The 23,904-nt window shown below is 39.0% G+C and overlaps 2 protein-coding genes across 3 annotated transcripts in view; one reads left to right on the top strand and one right to left on the bottom strand.

Moving 5' to 3' along the window:
* LOC145660169 (uncharacterized) overlaps positions 1-23,560 on the bottom strand; it is a 283,557-nt gene extending 259,997 nt beyond the window's left edge. For both annotated transcript variants that reach the window (XM_081724291.1, XM_081724292.1), the window contains exon 1: positions 22,738-23,560. The gene's annotated coding sequence lies outside the window, so the exon portion shown is untranslated. The remainder of the gene's footprint in view (positions 1-22,737) is intronic.
* LOC145660166 (uncharacterized) lies at positions 4-5,230 on the top strand. Its single transcript, XM_081724286.1, has 15 exons — positions 4-194; positions 286-407; positions 762-823; positions 904-1,004; positions 1,107-1,160; positions 1,298-1,373; positions 1,533-1,714; positions 1,919-2,040; positions 2,176-2,237; positions 2,346-2,522; positions 2,749-2,921; positions 3,094-3,215; positions 3,901-3,956; positions 4,056-4,248; positions 4,481-5,230. The coding sequence occupies exons 2-15, from the start codon at positions 342-344 to the stop codon at positions 4,574-4,576; spliced, it is 1,542 nt and encodes a 513-aa protein (XP_081580412.1). The 5' UTR covers positions 4-194; positions 286-341; the 3' UTR covers positions 4,577-5,230.
* Positions 23,561-23,904: the final 344 nt, after the last annotated feature.

Raw genomic sequence — 23,904 nt, 5'->3', positions numbered from 1 at the left:
TGTGAATTTACTTTGAAAAATTGTTTTGTTTCCCTCTAGATCTGGTTCAGCTGTGGTCACCACCAGGCTCGTCTTCAACTCCTCCTCTCCTTTCCCTAGTGAGAGTTTGGTCCTCAATGTTACAAGAAATCTGCTCAGCTCACGATTCACAAATATCACTGATTCTGTCAAAGTGCTAAATGTTACCTATGAGAGTAAGTTTTCCTAATTGTACAATACTTCTGTAACTATACACTAACTGCTTATTTCCCAATGAAATCTATAGACAATTGTTTTGTTCCACAGAAATTTCAATTACCTCCTATGCCGTCATCTTCATATTTAGTCTTAGTAACATCAGCATGCCAAACAGCCCCGTCCTCAGGAACTCCACTTATAGCCAAGTGCAGAGCTACATCAACAAAGCAGTGAGTGTACCTTACAGTCTGCCTAAAAGGACAGATTTCTCCCATTTTAATATTCTGCAGGTTTATAGACCTTAACATGTAAATTTCAAAGTTCCAAAATTTAAAAACAATCACATAAAATAAAATCTATTCTGATCGTTTTAAACTGCAAAATGCTGCTTACATAAATCATGTTTAAAACTTACAATCACAACAGACAATCAATTTCAGTATGTACACAACAGGTACACTTGAAATTAATCCAATTACTTTTTAATGGTAAAGTTTTGCATCTTTTAAAATCTTTTAAAAACATGACGTGTGAAATTACTTATCCAAAAATGTAAACACTAAAAAATGTGCTTTTCTCTCCAGCTAAACTCACTTATAAATGATCCCGATTCAGTACCAATTGAACCCCTGAGTACTAAATTCATGTAAGGTTACATCTGTATTCTTTTCAAATTTACATTTAGTAGTGTTCATAAAGTAAATAGTTTCTAAATTATTTTGGTAGGAGCTTTTCAAATTTGATTGAAGGGAACATGATGTACCAGTTCCAAGATGGAGATACCAGAAGACCAGTCACCTACCTAAATGAGCTCGAAAGACAAAGTGGTATGTTAGAGAAAAATATATTTTCAGTATCTTATCACAGCTAGTTTCAGAAGAGTTTGTATTTTTTAACTTTACCTGTCACTAACTGTTACTTTCATGCAGCATCAAATACAGCAGTTCTTTCAACATCCACAAGCAATCTAATGTTGACTTCTGGTATGTTGTAACATCACAATTTCAAAGTTTTAGTTACAAATAAATCATATGTTTTAACATTTACTTACAAGTGGTTCTTGGTTTTTTTTTTATGCCCAAATATTTAAACATTTATCTTACATAAATTTTTTTTTAAGAAATGAGAACAACCACACCATCCATCACACCATCCATAACCAACATAGCTCTACAGAATACTACAACCCCAACTCTGTGAGTGTACTGATGCTAAAGTAATATTGTAATGTATTGTATTCTTGCATGTGTGCTTAAGGTCTCCTCATTCCATTAACAAGACACCATTGTACATAAGTAATTGGTAACATTTTATTCTCGATGAATTTCAATAATCTTGACTTCTTTTCTTTCCAGCTTCAGGCAGGTGACAGTACTGATTTATATTCGTGTGATGTTTAAGAACCTCATGATTGTACCTAATAAGGCTCAGGTTCTTGCTGCCTATGCTCAGCTGGACCCAAGTGTCAGAACAAAGCGAGATATCAGAAACCAAAAGCTGAATGACCCTGTGAGCATACAGAACATTACCTACGAAAGTGAGTCTCTTACCTGATTACTCTCCTGTGTTGTAAATTTAACAAAAATGTCAATGACCCTGAATATGTTATGTGTAGGTTCTTTGTGCGCATCCTAAATATACTTTAGCCAATAATGACCTCAAACAAATAATGCATTATCAGAAGTCTGGACATCCCAGAATTTGTTAATTATGTTCTATAATGCCTCCACTTCTCTTTTAGAAATGGACAATACTTCATTTAGCATCAGTTTTGTATTTAGGATCAGTAATGTGTCCATGGCTACAAACATTGAAATGAGCAATGAAACATATTATTTAATTAATCTATCAATCAACAACCTGGTGAGTGTGAGATACTTTTATGATCTTTATTGTACTTTATTAATATCTTCGCATTTTCAAAATAAAAAAAAATTGCTTACAATTGAGGTCATGTAATTAACATGTGTTATTCTCATTAACATTTACTATTCTCAGCTTAACAAAATAATGAACAACCCAGATGCTACTCCATTTGTATTCCCTCAAGTTAACTTCTCGTAAGTAATGACACACAATTTGATTTGAATCCTTATGCAGAATCATCCTGTAGATGGGAGGGGGGAGGCGGAACAGAATGCATCAATGATTCACTTTGTTTCTTCCAGGGGTAACGCTACGGTGATTGTGGCTAACACAGAATATGTCTATGTGCGGGGAGATATCAAATCGCCAAGTGGATTTCTTGCTCAAATACTTCAAGTTAGTGGTTTGGCATCCATGACCACTCCTGCTACAACAACAACAGCTGCCCAGTCCATCCAGTCAACTGCTCAGTCAACTCTGTGAGTGTACTGATGCCAAAGTATTATTGCTGTGCATTGTGCATCTGTGTGTTCTTGCATGCAGTGGTTAAAGTGTTGTCATTCCATTAACATTACACGCTGCTACACAAGTGGACAAATTTTTAGATTAATATAACTGGTTGTACTGAAGAAAATGAATTAGAAATTGTTCTCTTTTCATTCTGTTTATCTCAGTAATAACTTCTTATTTTCTCTCCTGCTTCAGAATTGCGACTGCATGGTTTTATATTGAAGTGGTGTTTAAGAATGTCACACACATGCCAAGTGAGAATGAGTTTCTCTCTGCTTATGATCTGCTGGACCCAAGAGTCAAAACAACACAAAATAGAATCCAAAACCTAAATGACCCCAAGAGCATCCAAATTCCCACATTGCACAGTGAGTCTCCTCTGTAGTGAATGAAAAAAATTAACAAAATGTCAATGTTCCTGAATATGTTATGTGCTGCATTGGAGGGCCTCCTGAATACACTTTCCCAAATAGTGACCTCAAACAACTAATGCATTATCAGAAGTCTGGATAGCATGCAATGACTCTACCTGTCTTTTAGAAATTGACAATACCTCGCTCAGCATCAACTTTGGATTCATGCTCAGCAATGTATCCATGGTTACAAAAAATGAGCTGAGCAGTGAAACAAATAATGTAATTCAACAAACAACCAACAACCTGGTAAGTGTGAGCCACGTTTATGCTTTGGGTTATATTTATCCTAGAATTGAGTCCCAAAATTATTTTCTAGGAAAAAACTTTAAAAATATTGCTTACTATTTAGGTAATGGAATTAGCATTTACTTTTCTGATTACCATTTATTACTCACTTTTATTTTCTATTGTCATGGTGTGCAAGGCACCAAACTACAGGGACACACCCACGGTCACACACACACACACACACACACGCACGTGCCCTGCTCCCAATATACTGATTACTGACCACTTGCACCTATGCCTTGTTCTGATTTGAGCCTGCACGAATGCTTGTCCAGTGCTGTGCATTATGTCTTGCCCCTAAGTGTGTCTACTGCTAGATACTGCTGTACTTCTTACCTTTGCTGCATCCACATGCCTCAAGCTTTACTGCCAGTCCTTGTTGCTTTCCTTTTCTTTGTTGCATTATGCCAGGTCTTTGATGAGCTTGCTTTTTTCATTCTTTATGGAGAATTAAGGAACTCCAATTATGCCCATGTCTCCCTCCCTCCCTCCCTGCTGCCATCATATCTGCATCAGACTTACCCTGGCATTGGGTCTCATAATTATTTTCTTTTTACGTGTCCTGAAATTAAAATTTGACCAACTTTTAAATAAAAATAATGCTTAGCATTTAAAATCAATCATTCTTTACACTAAATTTCAGATGAACACAATACTGACCAAGAATCAAAATGTTACCTTTCCACCAGCTAATATCACGTAAGTGATACATTTACTATTTTAGGTTTATAGAGAATGAAGAATAACTGGATACTTTAATGTTTCAGATTAACTAACTGATTTGTCAAATTCTTGCAGAGTTAATTTTACAGTGATCGTGGCTAAGGAACAGTATGTGTATAAGCCAGGTGATATCAACTTTCCAAGCGCATTTCTTGCTGAAATACTTAAACTCTGTGGTCTGGCACCTGTGGGAGCATGGTGGGTTCTGGGCATCATTATCCCCTGTGCTATAGTCATCATTCTTGTACCATGCTGGATTCTACTCTGTGTAAGTACCATTAAAGCTCTTTTAAAGTCATTTATGTGCAATTTACTATTTGGCTAAAAACAGAGCATTTTGCTAAATATCAATATCAGCACAAATAAACAGTAACTATAAGACCCTATCAAGAAGGTATGACGTTTTCTTCTGTTTAATCTCTCCACTATTTTTCTGTTGTTCTGTCATTTTCTCTCTCCTTCTATTTGTGTGTGTGTATGTTTCTCTCTGCATATCTCAGTGTTTACTGTGTGGTTGGTGTGCTGCTATAAGGAGGCGTTACAACAGAAGACGGTCCTACAGTGTCCAGTACACAACACGGAATGGACTCTTTTGAAGAAAAAAAGACACATTTTTTTTAAATATGCCCCAAAAATCAAACTTATTTGTTAATATATTTTAAATGTATTTATGTGCATATATCTGTTAACATTTGTTAAATCTATTTATGTTAGAATCTGTTTTCTCAGTGGTTGTTATTTATCTATTTTTAATGATAATTCCAAGATCTTAATTGTAATTAAAATAAAAATATATTTAATAAATTCTTATGCATTACTGAACTCTGGGTCTCTCTGTGTGTGTGTGTGTGTGTGTGTGTGTGTGTGTGTGTGTGTGTGTGTGTGTGTGTCTGTGTGTAATCAAAAGACACAAAGACTGAAGGAAAAAATAGACCAATATTTCTCTAAAGACCTTTTGTAAGGAGCAGGACGGACAGACTCCCTTGGCGTGGACAGATTTATTGACGAGACACGAATGGTAAACATAATGGCACTCATGTAGAACATGCAGGGTGAGTAACATCCAACATTGACACAACAAGCAGGAACAGGATGTGCATCACAAAACAGAACCAAAACCATAACAAAGACCAACAAAGGGGCACACACCAACAGGGGTTTAAATACATACAGACGCACAGCTACAATGTTAAGCAGTGCGTCCAGAGGTGCAGCTACGATGTTCAATGGCGAAAGCATCCTCGGAGGGACCCAGCCTGAACAAACAATATATCGCACCCACATGCCCCGTGGGTATACACAACGACAAGTAGATGCGCCTATATACATACGCAAAAGGCGCATAGACACAGGCAGTCTAGGGCAGGCAGTGGAGGCGTGTCCTTGGCCCCGCAGAGGGGCACGTCTGCCCTGGGTCCAAACGTGCTGCTACTGACTATGTCCCGCCTGTCACCAGCCACCCAGGGAGAGCCCATCCTAGAGGCGGAGCCCTTGAGACAGTCCTCATGGGCTTTGAGCAGACCCGTCCAGCGCTCATGGCCTGTACTTGGAACATAGGCTACAGCAGCACCAGCCAGGGACCTAGCCAACTCCACTAAACTACCTCTATAGTGTTTCCAGGGGAGCCAACGGCTGTTCATTTAAATACATGAACTTAATAAGACTAGAAACGAGGAACAGTTGAAAGTAATGATGGGTGTGGAAAAGCAAGCAAGGGGTGGAGAAAACAAAACTAAGGAATGGAACCAAAACACACAAGACAGGGAAACCATGGAACACAGAAGCTGGGAGGGACTAACTATGACACACACACATTATATATATATATATATATATATATATATATATATATATATATATATATATATATATATATATATATATATATATATATATAAAGTTGCTATATAAATAAAGTTGAGCCTGCTATCCTGACTGTGGTAGGTAGAAGGTTTGTTTCTTTCATTGCATCACTGTGTACATAAAGTTTTATATATGTGATTTATTTTTTATTGATTATGTAGGAACATAAGGATATTTTAAGAGTGATGTAATGGTAAAATAAGTTTTTATTTCCTTCTTGTTTTTATCATGTATGCTCTTATTTTGACACTGCTCATTTTAAGTTTAAGCCATTAAGTACAATAGCTACTAATTTGATGATAAAATAATACATGTGGCAAAGCAGTCCATCGTGTGTTCTACACTAGTTTGCGGTGTGGCTTGATGAGATAGATGTCTACCTAGTAAGTATTAAGGGCCTGCAGGTGTACTGAGTTAACCAGTACCATATTCCCTCTTGATTATTTTTCTTTTATTATATTTTTACATTTTTATCCTCATTGTCCAAGTGTGATCTATTCCACTCCATTTAATTTAATCTTCAACTAATTTGAATAAACTACTGTCTTCCTATAGATCACTTCCCTTCTAAGAGATAGCAGTCAGAACAAACCTGTAGAAAAAAAGATTATTGTATTCTGATTCGGGCTTCACAAATGAAACGTGTAATATCAATGTTTATTGAATGATTAAATTTTTTATATGGTGTGATTATTTTAACCTGATTCTGCGTTAAGAACCTGGTTATTATGGTCCATAGTTTTATTGCAGCTTCAGCATTTGCATTCAGCCCAAAGTTGCTGAAGGCACTAGTTCATAGGAATTGATCAGTAAAGCCTGGTTAAACCTAAAGTTGCTAACCCACATCACGATATCAATTAAACCAGCATGTAAATGTTTTATTAAGTGAAGTTTGCTATCCTACTGAAACCCCAAAGTTTTTTTCAGCCTGCTTATGGTGCAGCCCTCAGGCCTGTTATCTAGGTTCAGATACATTCCACTTTGGGGGCAGAGCAGGATATTGTCATCCCTCCCAGTTATAGAAATGAGTTTAAAGAATTATCTCAATTCAATGGAGTCCAGAGAGTAAAACTTCTTTTGAGACATTGAAGGCAGTGCTTTAATCTGCTTTTTAGACTATAGTCCTTTTAAGCTGTTTATACATGAGAAGGACCATTTTGCCAGAGTATAAATAGTGCATGAACATGATGAGAACAAGTTGAGTTGCCTCTCCCATACTAATTTATCAACCCACTCTCTTACATGGTCTTCATGTATTGCATGCACTACCTACTCAAGGAAATTATTATAATAACTCAGTGGCTCAATTAGTAATGTGGACAGAAGATGGAGCTGGGCCTTCAATGGGCACAGGAGCCAAAAATGACTCCAAAATTGGGACAGGAATGGGAGCTGGGGCAGGGGCCAGCATGGAATAGGGACAAAGCCTGGAATAGGGACAAGGATCCTGTCAGGAACAATAACTTGTTTTGTGTACTTGTTTTGATACACGTGTGTTTTAAGATGGAGCTATGTTTGGTGCAGAGTAATCTGAGGAAAAACAGTATGTATCCATGTATCCATGCCATCACTGCCATGTGTGTAGATATGAATTGAATGTTTTGTGGAATTTGATCAGAAGAGATTAAATTGGCTGCTTCTCTCTCATGCATTCAATTCTTCATTAAATAAAAACAATTAAACCTTCGATGTCTTACTGCATTTAGAAAGTTTTATTACATTTAGAAATGAATGCAGACACTGAGGATTAACAAGAATTTGTTGCAGAAAATCACACATTGGGAAACTTTGCTGCAGCCTTGTCTACATAATTTAAATTTACGGCATTTAGCAGACGCTCTTATCCAGAACGACTTACAAAAGTGCTTTGTCATTTATTCATAGAATATATCCAAGGTTAGAATTAAACATACCAATGAACTAAAATACTGTAGAATACAGGGATGAATGCTGATACCTATAAGTGCAAAATACATAAGGTCTATCTTAAACAATGATTGCTATAAACAATAAGTGCTAGAGTTAAAAAGCATAAATAGTGCCCTACAATAAGTATTAAATTAGTCAGTCAATACGGGAGCAGTGTCAGTTGTCCTTTAAATATTCTGCAAATAGATGGGTCTACATAATTATTTATAGCATTGCTCATACTTCCTCAGTGTCAAGGGAAGATCTTTTACCCCAACCAAAAACCAGAACCTAATATTAACACCCTCACCCTAATTTTTATCCCAACCTTAACCTCAACCCAAAATCTTATTCTATCGGCCCTAATCTTGACCCTTACCTGAAACAAAATCAAGTCAAGTTTCATAATGTTGTCAACAGAATGTCTATAACAGCTTGTTAAGTATGCTGAGACAGTATGTATTATACCTGTTACATGTTCAGTGACTTCTCAGGTTAACTTCTACAGTTTTTTTATTTGGACACTCCAAATACAGTGAAAAACAACTGAATGTGTCAGATTATAAACAAATCTTATTTAAACACTTAAACAACGTTACAGCTACAGAGATCTATAGCCATGGCTACAGACAATGGATTACCACATCGGAAACTTGTGCATTCATTTCATTGGCATTTAGCTGATGCTTTTATCCAAAGTGACTTAGAATTATGACTGAGTATAATTTGAGCAATTGAGGGTTAAAGGCCTTGCTCAGGGCCCCAACAATGGCAACTTGGCAGTAGTGGGGCTTGAATCACAACATTCTCCTCTCTGTTCTCTCTAGCCTGGTGTAAGTGGCTCTGTATGGAAATGGTTTCAGTCCTACCTAGAGGGATGGTCCTATAAGGTAACATGGATAGGATCCACATCCAAACCATTTAGACTCTCCACTGGTGTTCCACAGGGCTCAGTATTAGGCCATCGCCTCCTCTCTTTGTATACTTGTTCTCTTGGTGATGTAATATCTTCTACTATAACTGCTCCGCCGATGTCACTGAACAATTTCTTTATTTTCCACCCTCTGACATGCAGGTCTCCAGACATATCTCAGCATGCTTGACTGACACTGCGAAAAGGATGACCACTTGAAGCTCAACTCCAGTAAAGCTGAGCTTCTGTACATCCCAGGAACTCCCAACCCTTAGCATGACCTCAGTTTCCTTTGAGACCTTCCGGGCATCACCGTCTGAAGCTGCTCATAGCCTGGGCATAACTTTGGACAACCAGTTGTCGTTCTCAACTCGTGTTTCAAATCTAATGCGGTCTTGCAGATTTCTCCTTTGTAACATACAAAGAAGCTGCCCAGGTACTTGTGCAGTCTCTTGTAATCTCAAAGCTAGACTACTGCAACTCACTACTTCTTAGTCTTCTTCTAAGAGCCATTAGACCTCTACAACTTGTCCAGAATGCAGCAATCTTCCGAAGTTCACACGTGTCATTCTGCTGCTGTGCTCCCTTCATTGGCTTCCAGTAGCTACACGCATCAGATTTAAAAGCTTGATGCTTGCCTACATAGCCAAAAATAGACCAGCCCCTCCATACATGATGTCAATGGGCAAAGCCCAATTCGTACCTCGTGTACTTCAAGCCTCAAGTACTGCTTGGCTTGAAATATCACCTTCAAGTCTCATGGAAGACATGTATCAATACTATTCTGTCCTGGCTCCTAGATGGTGGAATGAACTTTCGCTTGCTGTCCAGAGTCCCTTCCAGTCTTCAAACACAGACTGAAGACCCATCTATTCATGGAATATTTAAATGACCACTGACCCTGCTCTTATGTTGACTAACTGAAACTACTTCTTAGTGTAGGGTATTGTTTATTACACTGATGTTGACTAACAAACTCTAGTACTTGTTTATTGCACTTATCATTGTCTAAGAGCTTATGTATTTTGTACTTCTAGGCATCAGCACTGATCCCTATATTTCTAGAGTATTCTAGTTTGTTGGTAAATTTGATTAAACCACTCTACTTTTGTAAGTCGCTCTGGATGAGAGTGTCTGCTAAATGCCGTAAATGTAACTGGCAACCTTCTGATTACTAGTCGAGTACCTGAACCACTAACCTACCACTGCCCTTGTGCATAGTTCAAATAACACCATGGGTGGCATAAATTTGATGTAGCATTGGGCTTTGTGCAAACTGAATTACAGTTGATGTTGTATGTGCACGGACATTATCATTTTAGGAATGCATGACTTATGCAGGATCGTGGTGGTCAGTTGCAGCTAGTACATTATTTTTCAGTTGAGCTAGATATCGGTGCCACTGGGTATGATCCATGTCTGGGTGTGCTTTAAGCAACTTGTACGACTGTCATGGTTTATGCTCTTTTGTCCTGTCCCATTGGTCAACAGTACTTTGTTCTCATGTAGTAGTCTCTCTGTTGTCATCAGTTTGGGTTATCACAGTTACTACACAAAGCTGGAGCAGTTGGCTGGATGTTCTTACAGCTATTAACATTCACCTTCAAAAGGGTCAGATCACTAATCCCTTATCTTTAATGTGACTTTAATAATGATGAATATGAATCTGATGACTATGCAGTGCTATCTACCATCTGACCATTAGGTATTTCAGAAATTCTTCTGGAGAATCCATATTTAATTTCATTTACTGATGGCTAAGCTCAGGTTATCAATGGCAGTAAACATATTGGGTGGGCTGTCTAATTGCCACATCCATTGGTGGTGTAGGTTTGTCTCCCTGATCATTTCTCCACACAAGCTGCCAAGTTTGTAGCACTGACCGCTGCTTGACTTTTAACATCTAGCCCTACGGTTTACATGTTCTCATTATGCTTTTGGCTTAATACATAACTTTGGTCAGATGTGGTGGTAGCATGGCTTTGCTACACCCAAGAAACATGTTTCATTTGTCTCTGATCTCATGTCGTCATGTGAGCTTCCAGGACACTTAGCAGGAAAAAGCATTAAGCTAATCAAACATTGGGCTTTATGGGTGACGGGGCAGCAAAGCTGCAGCAATGTTGTCCATTCTTTCAATTGCTGCTATTACTACTCCAATGGATGACAAGCAAAATGATGTTCCTTACTGTTATAGATGTATTATGATGCTCCAGCCTTTGAGGTCTGCTCTTGGATGGACAAAGGTACGTTGATTCTAATGGTTTTTGGATAAAAAAATGCAAGGTGTGTAGCTCCAGATGAATTCCCACCCTATCTGGCTCAACAAATTCAGGTTAGGGCATGGAAGTGTTCGCAGTATGGTTCACTTCTTCCCCTCAGTATGGTAAAACACCAAATTTTGCAAACATGCATATGAGGTGGTTCAAAGGTGAGAGTTGTGTCAGGTTAATAATACAATTGCTGCTGTCAACAACACCCCCGCAGCTCACTTATGGGCATAGATTTATGTGCTGCCTGGATTTTACTAAGGTGTTCAGTGGCTGTGCTGATGGGCATTGCCAAGCAAGTGATAGGAGGCATTTAAATGAAGGAAATAAACAGAACAAACAGTGAAACTAATATAACAATGAAAGCAAGCACAAAACATAAGGAATTGGGAAACTAGAAGACAACTAGAAACAAGTACAACCAATAAACCAAATAACTTTGCTTAAAAGAGATGTGCATGGAGAAAGAGCTAGGTAATGTAATGTTTAAATAGCAACAAGGATAAAGGTAGTGATATAGAAGCGACAGTGACAATAACCAACAAACAAACATGCAAAACACAGGTGAAACCTATGACAGGCAGGGAATTAGACAAGGAGGAGGAACAAGGTGTCACCATGGGAACCCCAGTGCCAGAGAGAGCAAAAGCATGACAGGACTGTTCCATTAGTGCTATAAAGGGAAGCAATAAATATGTGCATTCTGAATGCACAATATCACGCAAAATGACAAAATAAATTGGAGACAATTCAGTAAAAATTAACATTGAGAAATTATGTGATCCTATCCACCCCCAACATGCTACCTGCCCAAAAATTCCTGCTACTCCACTAAATCTCTTTCCACCCTGTGTAAAATGTCCTAGAACCACTGCAGCTGACAAACATCCACAATTTGGAATCATGAGTTCCAAGAATGCTTGAGTTTATTGTATTTCTTATTACAGTGTTTTTCTCCATTGAATGCTCTGAAATTGCAGAGTGTACATAGGCTTTCAGTCAGTCCTAGTCCACCAGGTCCAGCAAGTTCTGTAAGTGCCGTCCTGTCTAGAAAAAAAAACAAAAAACTAATGGTTCTTTTACTGCCTTGCTGTGTTGGTGCTTCTTTGTAGAAACAATGCATTTCTTTAATCTGCATATCATGGGAACTCCTTGCCCTCCAGGGGTGTCAAATAATTGCTCCTACACCAGGGAAGTCAGTGTAGTTAGGACACCTGGTGGTGGTGGTTAAGGCATACATGCTAGCTGTTGCCCAGCAAAGCTATTCCATGTACAACTTTGTTTTGGTCGTTCCATGTTCTGACTCCTTGTTTTGTTCCCTGCTCCTGAGTACTTTCAGCGGAGTCTAGTTATTTTTTGTTAAGCCCTGTATTTTGTTAGTGTCATTGTTGGTTATTGTATGGTTTGTTACTTCTGTAGCTTGTTATTTTCTTTATCCTGAGCTTTTAGCATTGCCTTTGCCTTTGTTTTATGTTCCTATAGTTTTTGCTTATGTTTCTTTGTTTCAATTAAAATGGATAATTGAATTACCAGAAAGGATAATAATATTGATATGAGTAATAATAAATAACAATATTAAGTGTAGATAACATCCTTATTAAATTAAATTTAAAACATTCTCAAGGCAAGGAACAGGTTGCAGCAGCATCTCTCAACATACTGAGACATTTATTTTAAAAAAAACAACAACAAAAAAACACAGCTGACAAATTTGAAAAGTAAAGCATCGGTTTTTATTGGTGTACTATTTTTGCTATTCATTTTATTTTTACTTATGTGAAAGTTGAATGTTTTTAATTTGATGTGCTTGTTTAAGTTGTATAGCACATTGGTTGGCTTTTGTAGTCTTTTGTGCTCTAAAAATGAAATTGACTGACTAAATATTTAATAAGACTAAAAGTAAATAATTAATAATAGCTTCCCATAAATATCCGATCTGCTCTGCTTCATATTTGAGTTAGTGAGTTGTCTGCCTAGGTGCCTTCCTAACAGATGGACTTTACTCATCAACTTTACTCCATTGATGTTATCCTTTTTTTGGACTTTTATTAAATTCTGTTCTTTTGTGTACCACTCACGTCTTGCTTTGTGCTTAGTAAAATGTCACACATCACATTGACAATGAGGACAGCCATGGGTCATCCAGCTCCAAACACATTCAGATTCTTCCTCTGAGTGATTCCAATGCTCCCAGCTAGTACTACTGCTCACAGGTAGGGCCATACACCAATGACACAACAGCTCCATCTGCTGGCGGATTTATCTGTCTGCGCCTACCAAACGTGCACATTATATTTCAAAATTAATGGAGTTTGTTTAATTTTATTTAAGTGTATTTGCAATAAACCAATGCCTTTGAGTCTCTGTAAGAGCTCTTGTCAGTTTACTGGCTATTTTTGGTGTGCATGTCATGGGTGCATTTCTGTCCCCTGCCTTGTCTGGCTCTGTAACGTTTTAGCAGGGATGAGGTGAGAGGCAGAATGCAAGTGCAGGAGGTTCTTTATATGAGTGAGGGAAACAAAAACATGGGAGGCTAACAGAGTCTAAACAGACATGAGGTCTTAAATAACTGAGACTGATGAAAACTAAACAAACATGAGTAAATATATTTACAGGCAGGGATACAGGCAAGGGGGTGGAATAGAATGAAACCAAAACAAAGAAGGATAAAAAAAGTGCCAAAATAAAACCAGGAAAACCAAAACAAGCACATGAAGATGTCATGGTGGGAACCACAACACCAGGAGGAGGAAACCATGACAAGTTTCCTCACCTTCCTGACTTGTGAAAAATGATCTTTAGAGCTTGGACACCTACAGATTATCATAAATTAAAAGCGGGATAAACTAGATTTTTAGATTTAGATTTTAGTAGATTTTAGAATTGTACTTTGCAACCACCTCCCCCTCTAGTTGTGACTTGCATAATAGTACATGATTCCTGATGAGTTAATAGAGAAGTGAAGGTGACTCTCTGTCTTGGCTTTGTCGGTGTTTCAGTTGGATTCTTATGCATGCTTGAACTGGAATGGTGGACTGTGTAACACATAGGAGGTTAAGCAGGATACAGGGATGAGTCGCATAAACAGGACCACACATTTTTTCCTGCAGATAACATGAAAGATGTAGCTCGTAGGCTATCAAATCCAAACACCGACAACAGCAACATGTAAATTGTACTTATACACGCATAATAATGACACAATGAGGAGAAGGGGGTGTGGCCACACTGATGAGCACACACACACACACACACACACACACACACACGAGGAGACGTTTGGGAGGAGGGGTGCCATATCGTAACAGAGCCGCTCACTGACGGCTCGACTCCCGGCACGCCAGCCTATCGGGCTACGGCCCTGAAACAACACCAAATGTATATATATACACATATCCATATATACATTGTACATTGTGTATATATATATATATATATATATATATATATATATATATATATATATATATATATATATATATATATTTCTCTATGCACCCCTGTTTTTCTTTTTCCTCAGTTTGGACAGAGCACTCTCAACCATTTCACTGCGAGTTATACTGTGTATGACTATGTATGTGACAAATAAACCAAACTTGAACTTGAACTTGAAACGGCGAGGCCAGAGGACTGATCGACCCGACACGGGCCAGCACAAGCAAGACTGAGGGGGGAAGGACAGGGACCAGGACAAGAACAGACACAGGGACGGACGCCAAAGGGGACAAAGCGAAGGGAGGAGGGGCCGTATTGTGACAGACTGGACTCTTTTTGAAGGCTGTGCAATGAACATCTCTATTCACACAAACTATAAGAATTCAAAGATGAGCAATGAAGACAACAGCCTATAGAAAAGGGCTTATGTTTAAAATTGTAACACGTGGTGGCCCGAGTGCAGCAGGGCAAGGTGCAGGACGCACAGACTCCAGCGACTGGGACGTACATTTATTGACATATAAACACGGAACGATAATGGCACTCACAAGCATTACAAACGTTAATACGAACATGAAACGGTTGACATTAAACAAGCACGAACACAGTTAACAATAACGAAAACATGTAACATTTCCATGAAACATCAACAAGTTACATCCACACGTTACATCCACAATGACCAACACTCTGCACACTTTGACATGGGTTTAAATACATACAGACAAACAAGGTGCAGGTGTGTCAACAAACAGATCCTCCCACTACAAGTGGCTGGCCAAACCACGTGACTCGCAGGAGGTGAGCATTCCATGACAAAAATAATTCAACAGATTATAAATTTGATTAAAAAAACCCCCCATCAAGGCAAGATATTTGAAACGCATAACATATACCATGAAGAATTAAATGGGTTATCCATTTGACAAACCACAGCATATAACACTTTATATTGAAACTTTCAGAACATTTGCCAGCAGTGATTAAAGCTCTGTATTGGTAGTGTAGAATTATACTGGTTTTTTGTTTTGTGTAAGGTGTATGCGTCATTGTGGGGGCTTGTGGTAAAATGGGGATAGCATGTTTTGCAGAACATGATTCTTTAATCTAGACAGAACTCCTGAAAGGACAGAAAGTGACGGAACTTTCAGCTGTTTCAATGCACGAATGAGAGCACTAGCATGAGTGAATTAATCCATGTTGTGACATTTGATGAATAAAAGGACTGCCATGCAAATGGTATCGATTGTTAACCTCTTGATTGAAGTAGACTGTGTTGAAGCACTTTTGAAGTGATGCACTACTACACTGAAACCATGGTTACACCATCGGCACTCTGTACAAGCTCAGTCGCGCTATTTACATTGAAGGCTTAAGTGCTTGTCTACATCTTGTATTACAATAACCCTTCTGTGAAATGACATAGGGGGGAAATTTTAAAAGAAATTTGTTCAAAGGCTTAATTAAACATATATTATTGAGGTCTAATGCATCTAAAGAAAATTTGTTAAAACATATGTAGAAGAGAAGTCTTAAATTTGTTGGAAATTTACACCTTCCCTGTTGAAATCCATTTCTTTTCACTTAAATCCACTGTATTGATAAATTCCAATTTATTAGCTATGCATGATAAGATTTCTTTGTTTTTGCTCTGACAAGATGAAGAAAATATATAGCTGTACTGTGCAAATAGCCAATCAGTTCACTATAGTTGTAACATGGCGCGATCACGAAGCAAATGCATATGCTGAGAAGAGCGAGATTTATTAAGGTCAAATTCACAGTCACAGTCGTTAATACAGTCCAGGGTCAATGTTCCAATGTGTAGAGTCTGGGAATGCATCTGAAATAAAAACAAAAGCACATGATAACAAAACGGAGCATGCAATAACAATGCTACAAGTAACAATAAAAACTAACACTAACCAATAAAGTGGGCTAGGAATAGCAGAGAGGCTAGGGTTTAACAGACAGAGGCTAGGAATCACAAGGAGTGGCTAGTATATAACACAAGCTATAATGAACAGGGCATGCATAACAATGACCAGCAAACACACAGGCAACAAGGCAGGGTTTGAATTCGTGTATAATAAGATTTAACAAGACACAGGCTCATGGAGGGCTGAGAAACTCATACAAGGAATACCAAGGAAGCAAAACAAAACAAAGATACGAGACAGGGTAACCATGACAATAGTATATTTAGTATATTTATAATATATTTGTATATTTGTATAGTATAGTATAGCATAGTATAGCATAGTAATCCTATACTACACAGCAATCCGACTACATGTCCGGTGGATCAAATTGCTTCCACTCAGACAATCGCAAGAGATCTGCTTCCTTTCATCTCTGTCATAATCAACAACTCCTTATCTTCTGGATACATGCCAAGTGCATTCAAAACCGCCAGGGTGGTACCAATCCTCAAGAAGGCCACACTTGATGGCTCCAATGTTACCAAATACAGACCAGTATCACTTCTTTCTTTCCTCTCAAAAGCCCTTGAATGAGCAGTTTATAATCAATTGTCTCTTTTACTCACCCAGAACCAGCTGCATGATCCCAAACAGTCTGGCTACAAACTGGCAAATTCTACAGAAACAGTCCTTATAGCAGTGATAGAAAAACTTAATTCTGCTAAAGCTGCCAAACTGTCATCTGTTTTGATCTGTCTTGATTCACAGTGAGCTACAACATTCTTCTCTCTGTTCTCTCCAGGCTTGATGTGACTGGCTTGATGGTTTCAGTCCTATCTGGAGGGACAGTCCTATCAGGTGACATGGAGAGGATCTACATCCAAACCATGTAGACTCTCCACTGGTGTTCCATAAGGTTCAGTATTAGTCCTCCTTCTCTTCTCTTTGTATACTCATTCTCTTGGTGATGTAATATCTTCTCATGGTTTGTCCTACCACTGCTATGCTGATGACACTCAATTATTTCTTTCTTTTCTACATGCAGGTCTCAAGATGTATCTCAGCATGCTTGACTGACATGGATGACAGCCCACCACTTGAAGCTCAACCCCAGTGAAACTGAGCTTCTGTTCATCCCAGCTACTCACAACCCTTACCATGACCTCACACTTTCCTATGAGAACTCCCTAGTATCACCATCCAAAACTGCCCGTAGCCTGGACATAACTTTGGACAACCAGTTGTCATTCTCAACTCATCTTTCTACTCTTACCTGGTCTTGCAGATTCCTCTTTTGTAACATACGAAGGATTCGGCCCATTCTCTCACAGGAAGCTACCCAGGTGCTTGTGCAATCTCTTGTGATCTCAAAGCTAGACTACTGCAACTCACTACTTGCTGGTCTTCCTCTAAGAGCCATCAAACCTCTACAACTTGTCCAGAATGCAGCAGCACGACTGGTCTTCAATCTTCTGAAGTTCACACGTTACTCCACTGCTGCGCTCCCTTCTTTGGCTCCCAGTAGTTCCACACATCAGATTTAAAACCTTGATGCTTGCCTACAAAGCCAAAAATGGACCAGCCCCTTCATACCTTAGGTCAATGGTCAAAGGCCAATCTGTATCTCGAGTACTTCAAACCTCAAGTACAGCTCAGCTTGAAATACCTTGCTTCAGGTCTCATGGATGACAAGCATTGAGACTATTTTCTGTCCTGGTTCCAAGATGGTGGAATGAACTCCCACTTGCTGTCCGGACAGCAGAGTGCCTTGCAGTCGTCAAATGCAGACTGAAGACCCATCTATTTGCAGAATGTTTAAAGGACAACTGACACTGCTCCCATATTGACTGACTAAATTAGTACTTATTGTAGGGTATTGTTTATTACAATGATGTTGTTTAACAAACTCTAGCACTTATTGTTTATAGCACTTATCATTTTTTAAGATAGACCTTATGTATTTTGTACTTCTAGGTATCCGCATTTATCCCTGTATTCTACAGTATTCTAGTTCATTGGTTTGTTGGACTTTAACCTACTGTACTGTACTAAGATATATTCTATGAGTAAATGACAGCACTTTTGTAAGTCGCACTGGATAAGAGCGTCTGCTAAATGCCGTAAAAGTAAAATATTATTAGAATAGTAATAGTATATAAAATTCCAAAAAAAAACTGTCAAATTGTTATTTTAAAAAGTCAAATTGTTATCAATTCACTCTGCTATAGTCTTGGAGAACACGTTCTAACATATTCACAAAATGACACTGAAGTGTTTTTACTGTAGGAATTTGGAGTATTGGGATGGAAAACTCATGCAAAATATCCATTCAGTTCACTACATTTTGAATCTCTATAAAATAAACTAATTATCAAATCATTCCATTAAAGTCTTGAAATACATTTTCTTATGTACCCCTGATATGACCCCTAAGTGAGGCTATACAGTCTGCTAAACAAAGGTGTAACGTTGAGCAGTAAGGAAATGAACCAAAAACACAAGTACACGAAGGCAAACAGGGGAAACAGGCTACAACAGAAACTAGGAAATAACACACAGAGGCAAGGAAAACCAAACGGTTAAGATAACACACGGGCTAACAAACGCAGGCTTTGAAAAACAGACGGGCATATCCAAACATCCAAACATCCAAACACACAAACGCAACCATTCAAATAATGAACAACAAAACTCCAAGGGAACCAGAAAGGGTTTAAATGTTTGAACTAATGAACACTAAACAAGGCACAGGTGCAAATACTAAACAGTGAAAACCAAAGCAAGTACTGGAACGGGACTGGAAAAGTGAAAAATGAGACAAGGAAACCATAGAGAAGGACAATAGGAGGGACCAACCATGACAAAAGCAGTGGCATCAAGACTGCAGAGATATGCAAAAGAAACAACACCAAAAAGAGTAAATGCCTTCTTCATCAATGAATCAACCAAAGCTTACTTTCAGTTGCAATGCAACTTACCCTGACAGTGCATCACCCAGAGTTGAAATATGACAGTAGAGAAAGAGCATATGGGAGAATGAAACATCACACAACACCGGAGCTCAGTGGTTAATAGACCTCAAAGCACAGCACCACAATCTTGCTCTGACATGATCCACACCTACAGATATAGATACAGATACAGATGGCAATCTAGGCTAGCTGTATGTGGAATGCCAGCTTTATATATACATATATTATATAAAGGGTCGTATGAAAATGTTTGAACACTATCAAATTTCAGGTTTTATTGATTTTTCTTTTGTATAAAAATGTTACATATGCTCTACAGAGAACAAACCTAAATATGCTTTTAAAAAAATTGAGCAAAAATGTTTTAAAATAATTAATTGCATTACTTGGGGCCATTGACTCTGTCAGTCCATGGTGAAGCAAGGTATAGATTACAGACATTTTCATCGCTCCTTCGCAACCAATGAGAATGTAGAGGAGCAGCAGGAACAATTTCATTTTGTCAATATCTGCTACTTCTTTCTAATTAGCCGATGACTTTTGGCAGTGGTGTAGCAATGAAAACCTGAACACATGTTAATACAAAGATACGGAAGTGCTTAGGGTGAGTTTGAGTGCACAAAAGAACAAGTTTGTGTGAAAGCATGATATATCTAAGTGTGCGCAAGCAGTTTTGTAGCAGAGCAAAGTGAATCTGAGCAAGAGCAGAGTAACTATGAGTGATCACATGCGAGCAAAGGAAATCAATGAATGCTATGTGAATCACACTCTCACATTTAAAACAAATGTACTCTCAACTATTGGCAGGAAATTAACACCAGAAAGAATTCTAGCCAGTAAGCATATGTTCAAATAGATGAAGGCAATAACATCAGAGGCCAACTTAAGTGTTGCGTGGATCAGCTACAAGAACACACACACTTGGAGCCTACATTTACAGAATCTAGTTGACAGTTTTATCCAAAGCAACTTATAATTATGACTGAGTACAACTTGAGCAATTGAAGGTTAAGAGCCTTGCTCAGGGGCCCAACAGTGGCAACTTGGCAGCGGTGGGGCTTGAACCAGCCACCTTCCAGTTACAACTCAAGTACCTTAAACCCTGAGCTACCACTGCCCTCTGAGCTACCACTGGACCTCATCACAACACTAGAAGCCAACTCAAAGACAATTGCTCAGACCACCATAAAGTGAGATATATACCATGGAGATTCTGTGGCCTCACTGCTATATTGCATAGGCTTGAATCCTCTCAACCAGATCAACATTAAGAGTGGGTACAGGTATAGATTCAGGGGTAGAACTACTGTCAGCCAAATCCTGTGCATGGATGAAAACTATGCTATATATTTGTACTAATACTAACTTTTGAATGATGACACAAATGTTTATGATGAATGATGAAGAAAATGTCAGTCTTTAGGAATATTGTAGTGAAAATATATTCATTAATTCATATGAATTCATTAGGCTGTCTCCAGCAACCACTCGTTTATATTTAACAGTATAAAATACAAAGAATACAAACTATACAACAAAACAAATTCATAAAACCTAGCTTGTATTATGGGTGGGTTCAATTTAAAGTCTTCAGAATATTGCTGTGCCATGCAACAGTCCTCTGTGTCACATCGTATACTAAAAGGATGGCAGGGGAGCATTAATCAATATTAAAGATAATAAAGACAATTTTAAAGGAATTCTGAAGTCATATTTACAAAATTGCTAACACTGAGTAGTCACTCAAATAGCCCATTTGTTAATAATATTTTACAATACATTCAGCCATTTCAGACAGCAGCTATTTGGTTAATTTTATGTTTTGCAGTAAGTCAACTATGCCCTAAATCACAATGACAAGTATGTAACCTTATTTATAACCTGCATGCGGTTTGAAGAAAAGTTTTTGTGCTGTATTTTTCACAGAAACGACTGGTTAGCTAGCTAATTATATCATAATAATGTTAATTGATATAAAGTTTGATATTGGATATTGATATTGCTTGATATTGGATGCTTGATATTTGCTAGACATTCGCCAGCGTTGCAATTTAATAGCTCACAAAAGGGTTGATAGTCACAAGAAGCAAGGGAAAGCATGATGCATGTTCTAAGTTGAGATATGTTTATTTAGGGTGAATCCATTATCATCTATGAGACAGGATGTAGTTGGGATATAGAGGAAATTTGGAATATGTAGTCAGAGCCAGAATAAAATGAAATCAAGAGAAACCAAAAAATAATCATAGATAGACATATAGATAGAAATAAAAAAAATAAGGAAAAACACAGAGGCTGGGGATACTTGTCAGTAACGTTAAAAAGCTGTTAGTGACACAATCAAACTAAATGCTTAAAATAATATTGTTTACTATTACTTCGCTAATTTGAACTTGCATTTGCACGTAAAGCAGCTATGCTAGCTACCCATAGCAATAAAATGCAGTACAAGTAATTTATCTAAAGTAACCAAATCATTGACTGCTCACTGTGAACACACAGAGCAGCAATACTTCACAAAGAGGAAATGAACAGATCAGGTAACACAAGGAAATGATGAGAAATAGGTGGATTCAAACAATACTTGGGAGATGTGGATCACCTATGACTAATTGGATTGGTGGAATTATGTTGATGGCTCTCCACATGACTGCCTGGGGTAATCTGGGTAGTGGAGTTTGAATAGGTAGTGTCGAGAGGCAGCCGGACAGCACACAGGAAGCACAGGCAAAAATGTATCTCATTATTCAATAAGAATTCAAAAATCTGTTGTCACATTTTTTTGAGAATGAATGTCAAAAATAAACAAAAGAAACAAAGGCTTAATTATGAGTTAACACTTATTCTGTAGTACTGACTGTGAATGGATAGTACATCTCATGAATCGTACATTTTTGAAGGCAACAGGGTGGGAGCTGCATCTTGTGTACACTTGTGCAGTAGATCAAAACTGGGACCAGAGCATGTGTAGTACAGAATGTAGGTGAAACCGTGGTCACATTTCTTAGTGCATGACCTCTCTTCATGTTGCGAGCAAACACAACAAAACAAAATAATACATTGTCTTATACATTAGCTAGTGCGGGAAAATTAGAACATATAATTTTATATTTATGGAATAATCAAGTGATGGGTAGGGTTTAGTATTAATATATGATCAGAAAAATACATTAATTTCTATCCTCTCTTAGGAAAGTAGTTCAGGGCCTGACAGCTCAGAGAATAAGTCTTCTTTATGCTATCAAGTAACAAACACATTCTAAAAGGAACACATTTTGATCCAAACTACAGACACCATAGGCTGAAATGGCGCCGGTGAGGTCGGCTGCCGTCACGACTGCTCCGTCCACACCTGGCACTTTTTTTCGCTCTTTCCGCTACCCCTGATTTCTCCGCAGCCCTTTTCTACACACCACGGCGCGTATCTCGTACAGCAGAGACGCCCTTATTTCTCTTAATCTACATAGCACTCACCTCAAGCCGTCTGTGACCCCGGACCCAAGATGGCCGACGGAGATCCTGAGGGAAAAAAGACGCGGCGCAAGGAAAAGGCCTCGAGGGAAGCGAGCCGGCGTCAGGAACAGGCTGAGGGCTCGGGCACACCGAGCTCCCTTACCTAGCATCCTGCTAGCCAACGTCCAGTCTCTGGATAACAAGCTCGATGACCTCCGGGCCAGGATAAAGTTCCAGAGGGACATTCGGGACTGCAATCTCCTCTGCTTCACCGAGTCGTGGCTGAACCCAGCGGTACCAAACCACGCTATCCAGCCGGCCGAGTTCTTCTCGGTTCACCGCATGGACAGGACGGCAGATTCGGGGAAGTCGAGAGGCGGCGGAGTGTGTGTGATGGTAAACAACAGCTGGTGCAACAATGCCAATGTTGTTACTCTCGCCTGCTCCTGCTCACCCAACCTGGAGCTGCTCGCCCTCAAGCTTCGTCCTTTCTACCTTCCCCGGGAGTTCACTTCGGTCATCATCAACACCGTGTATATCCCACCTCAGGCTAACATGGACACTGCACTGTGTGAACTTCATGAGGCTCTCACACAGTTTCAGGCACAGCACCGGGACGCTGCACTTATTGTGGTTGGGGATTTCAACAGCGCTAACCTCAAGCGTGCAGTGCCCAACCTTTACCAGCACGTAACCTTCCCCACCAGGGGAACTAGGACACTAGACCAATGCTACACCCCATACAAGGACAATTACAAGGCACTAGCTCATCCACCGTTTGGTATGTCGGACCACGCCGCCATTTTCCTCCTACCAAAATATAAACAAAGGCTGAAACGGGAAGCTCCGGTTCAGAGGGAGGTCGCGCGCTGGACAGACCAATCGGTGGCCGCTCTGGATGACGCCGACTGGGACATGTTCCGGCGCAGCAATGATGATGTCAGCGAGTGTACGGCGGCAGTAGTGGAGTTTATTGGGAAACTGGTGTACGACACGATCCCAAGAATTACCATCAAGAAGTTTTCCAACCAGAAGCCCTGGGTGGACAGAACTATCCGCGAGACTCTCGCACTGCTGCCTACAATGCGGAGATCATCAGCGGGAACATGGACGAGTACGAGTCTGCAGCATACGGAGTGCGCAGGATGGTGAGAGAGGCGAAGCGGCGCTACGGGAAGAAACTAGAGA

Source organism: Electrophorus electricus, chromosome 12 (assembly GCF_041902795.1).
Source record: "Electrophorus electricus isolate QZ-2024a chromosome 12, ASM4190279v1, whole genome shotgun sequence".
NCBI lineage: Eukaryota > Metazoa > Chordata > Actinopteri > Gymnotiformes > Gymnotidae > Electrophorus > Electrophorus electricus.
Note: the sequence above shows the minus strand (reverse complement) of the source record. Positions and strands in the feature narration are given on the sequence as shown.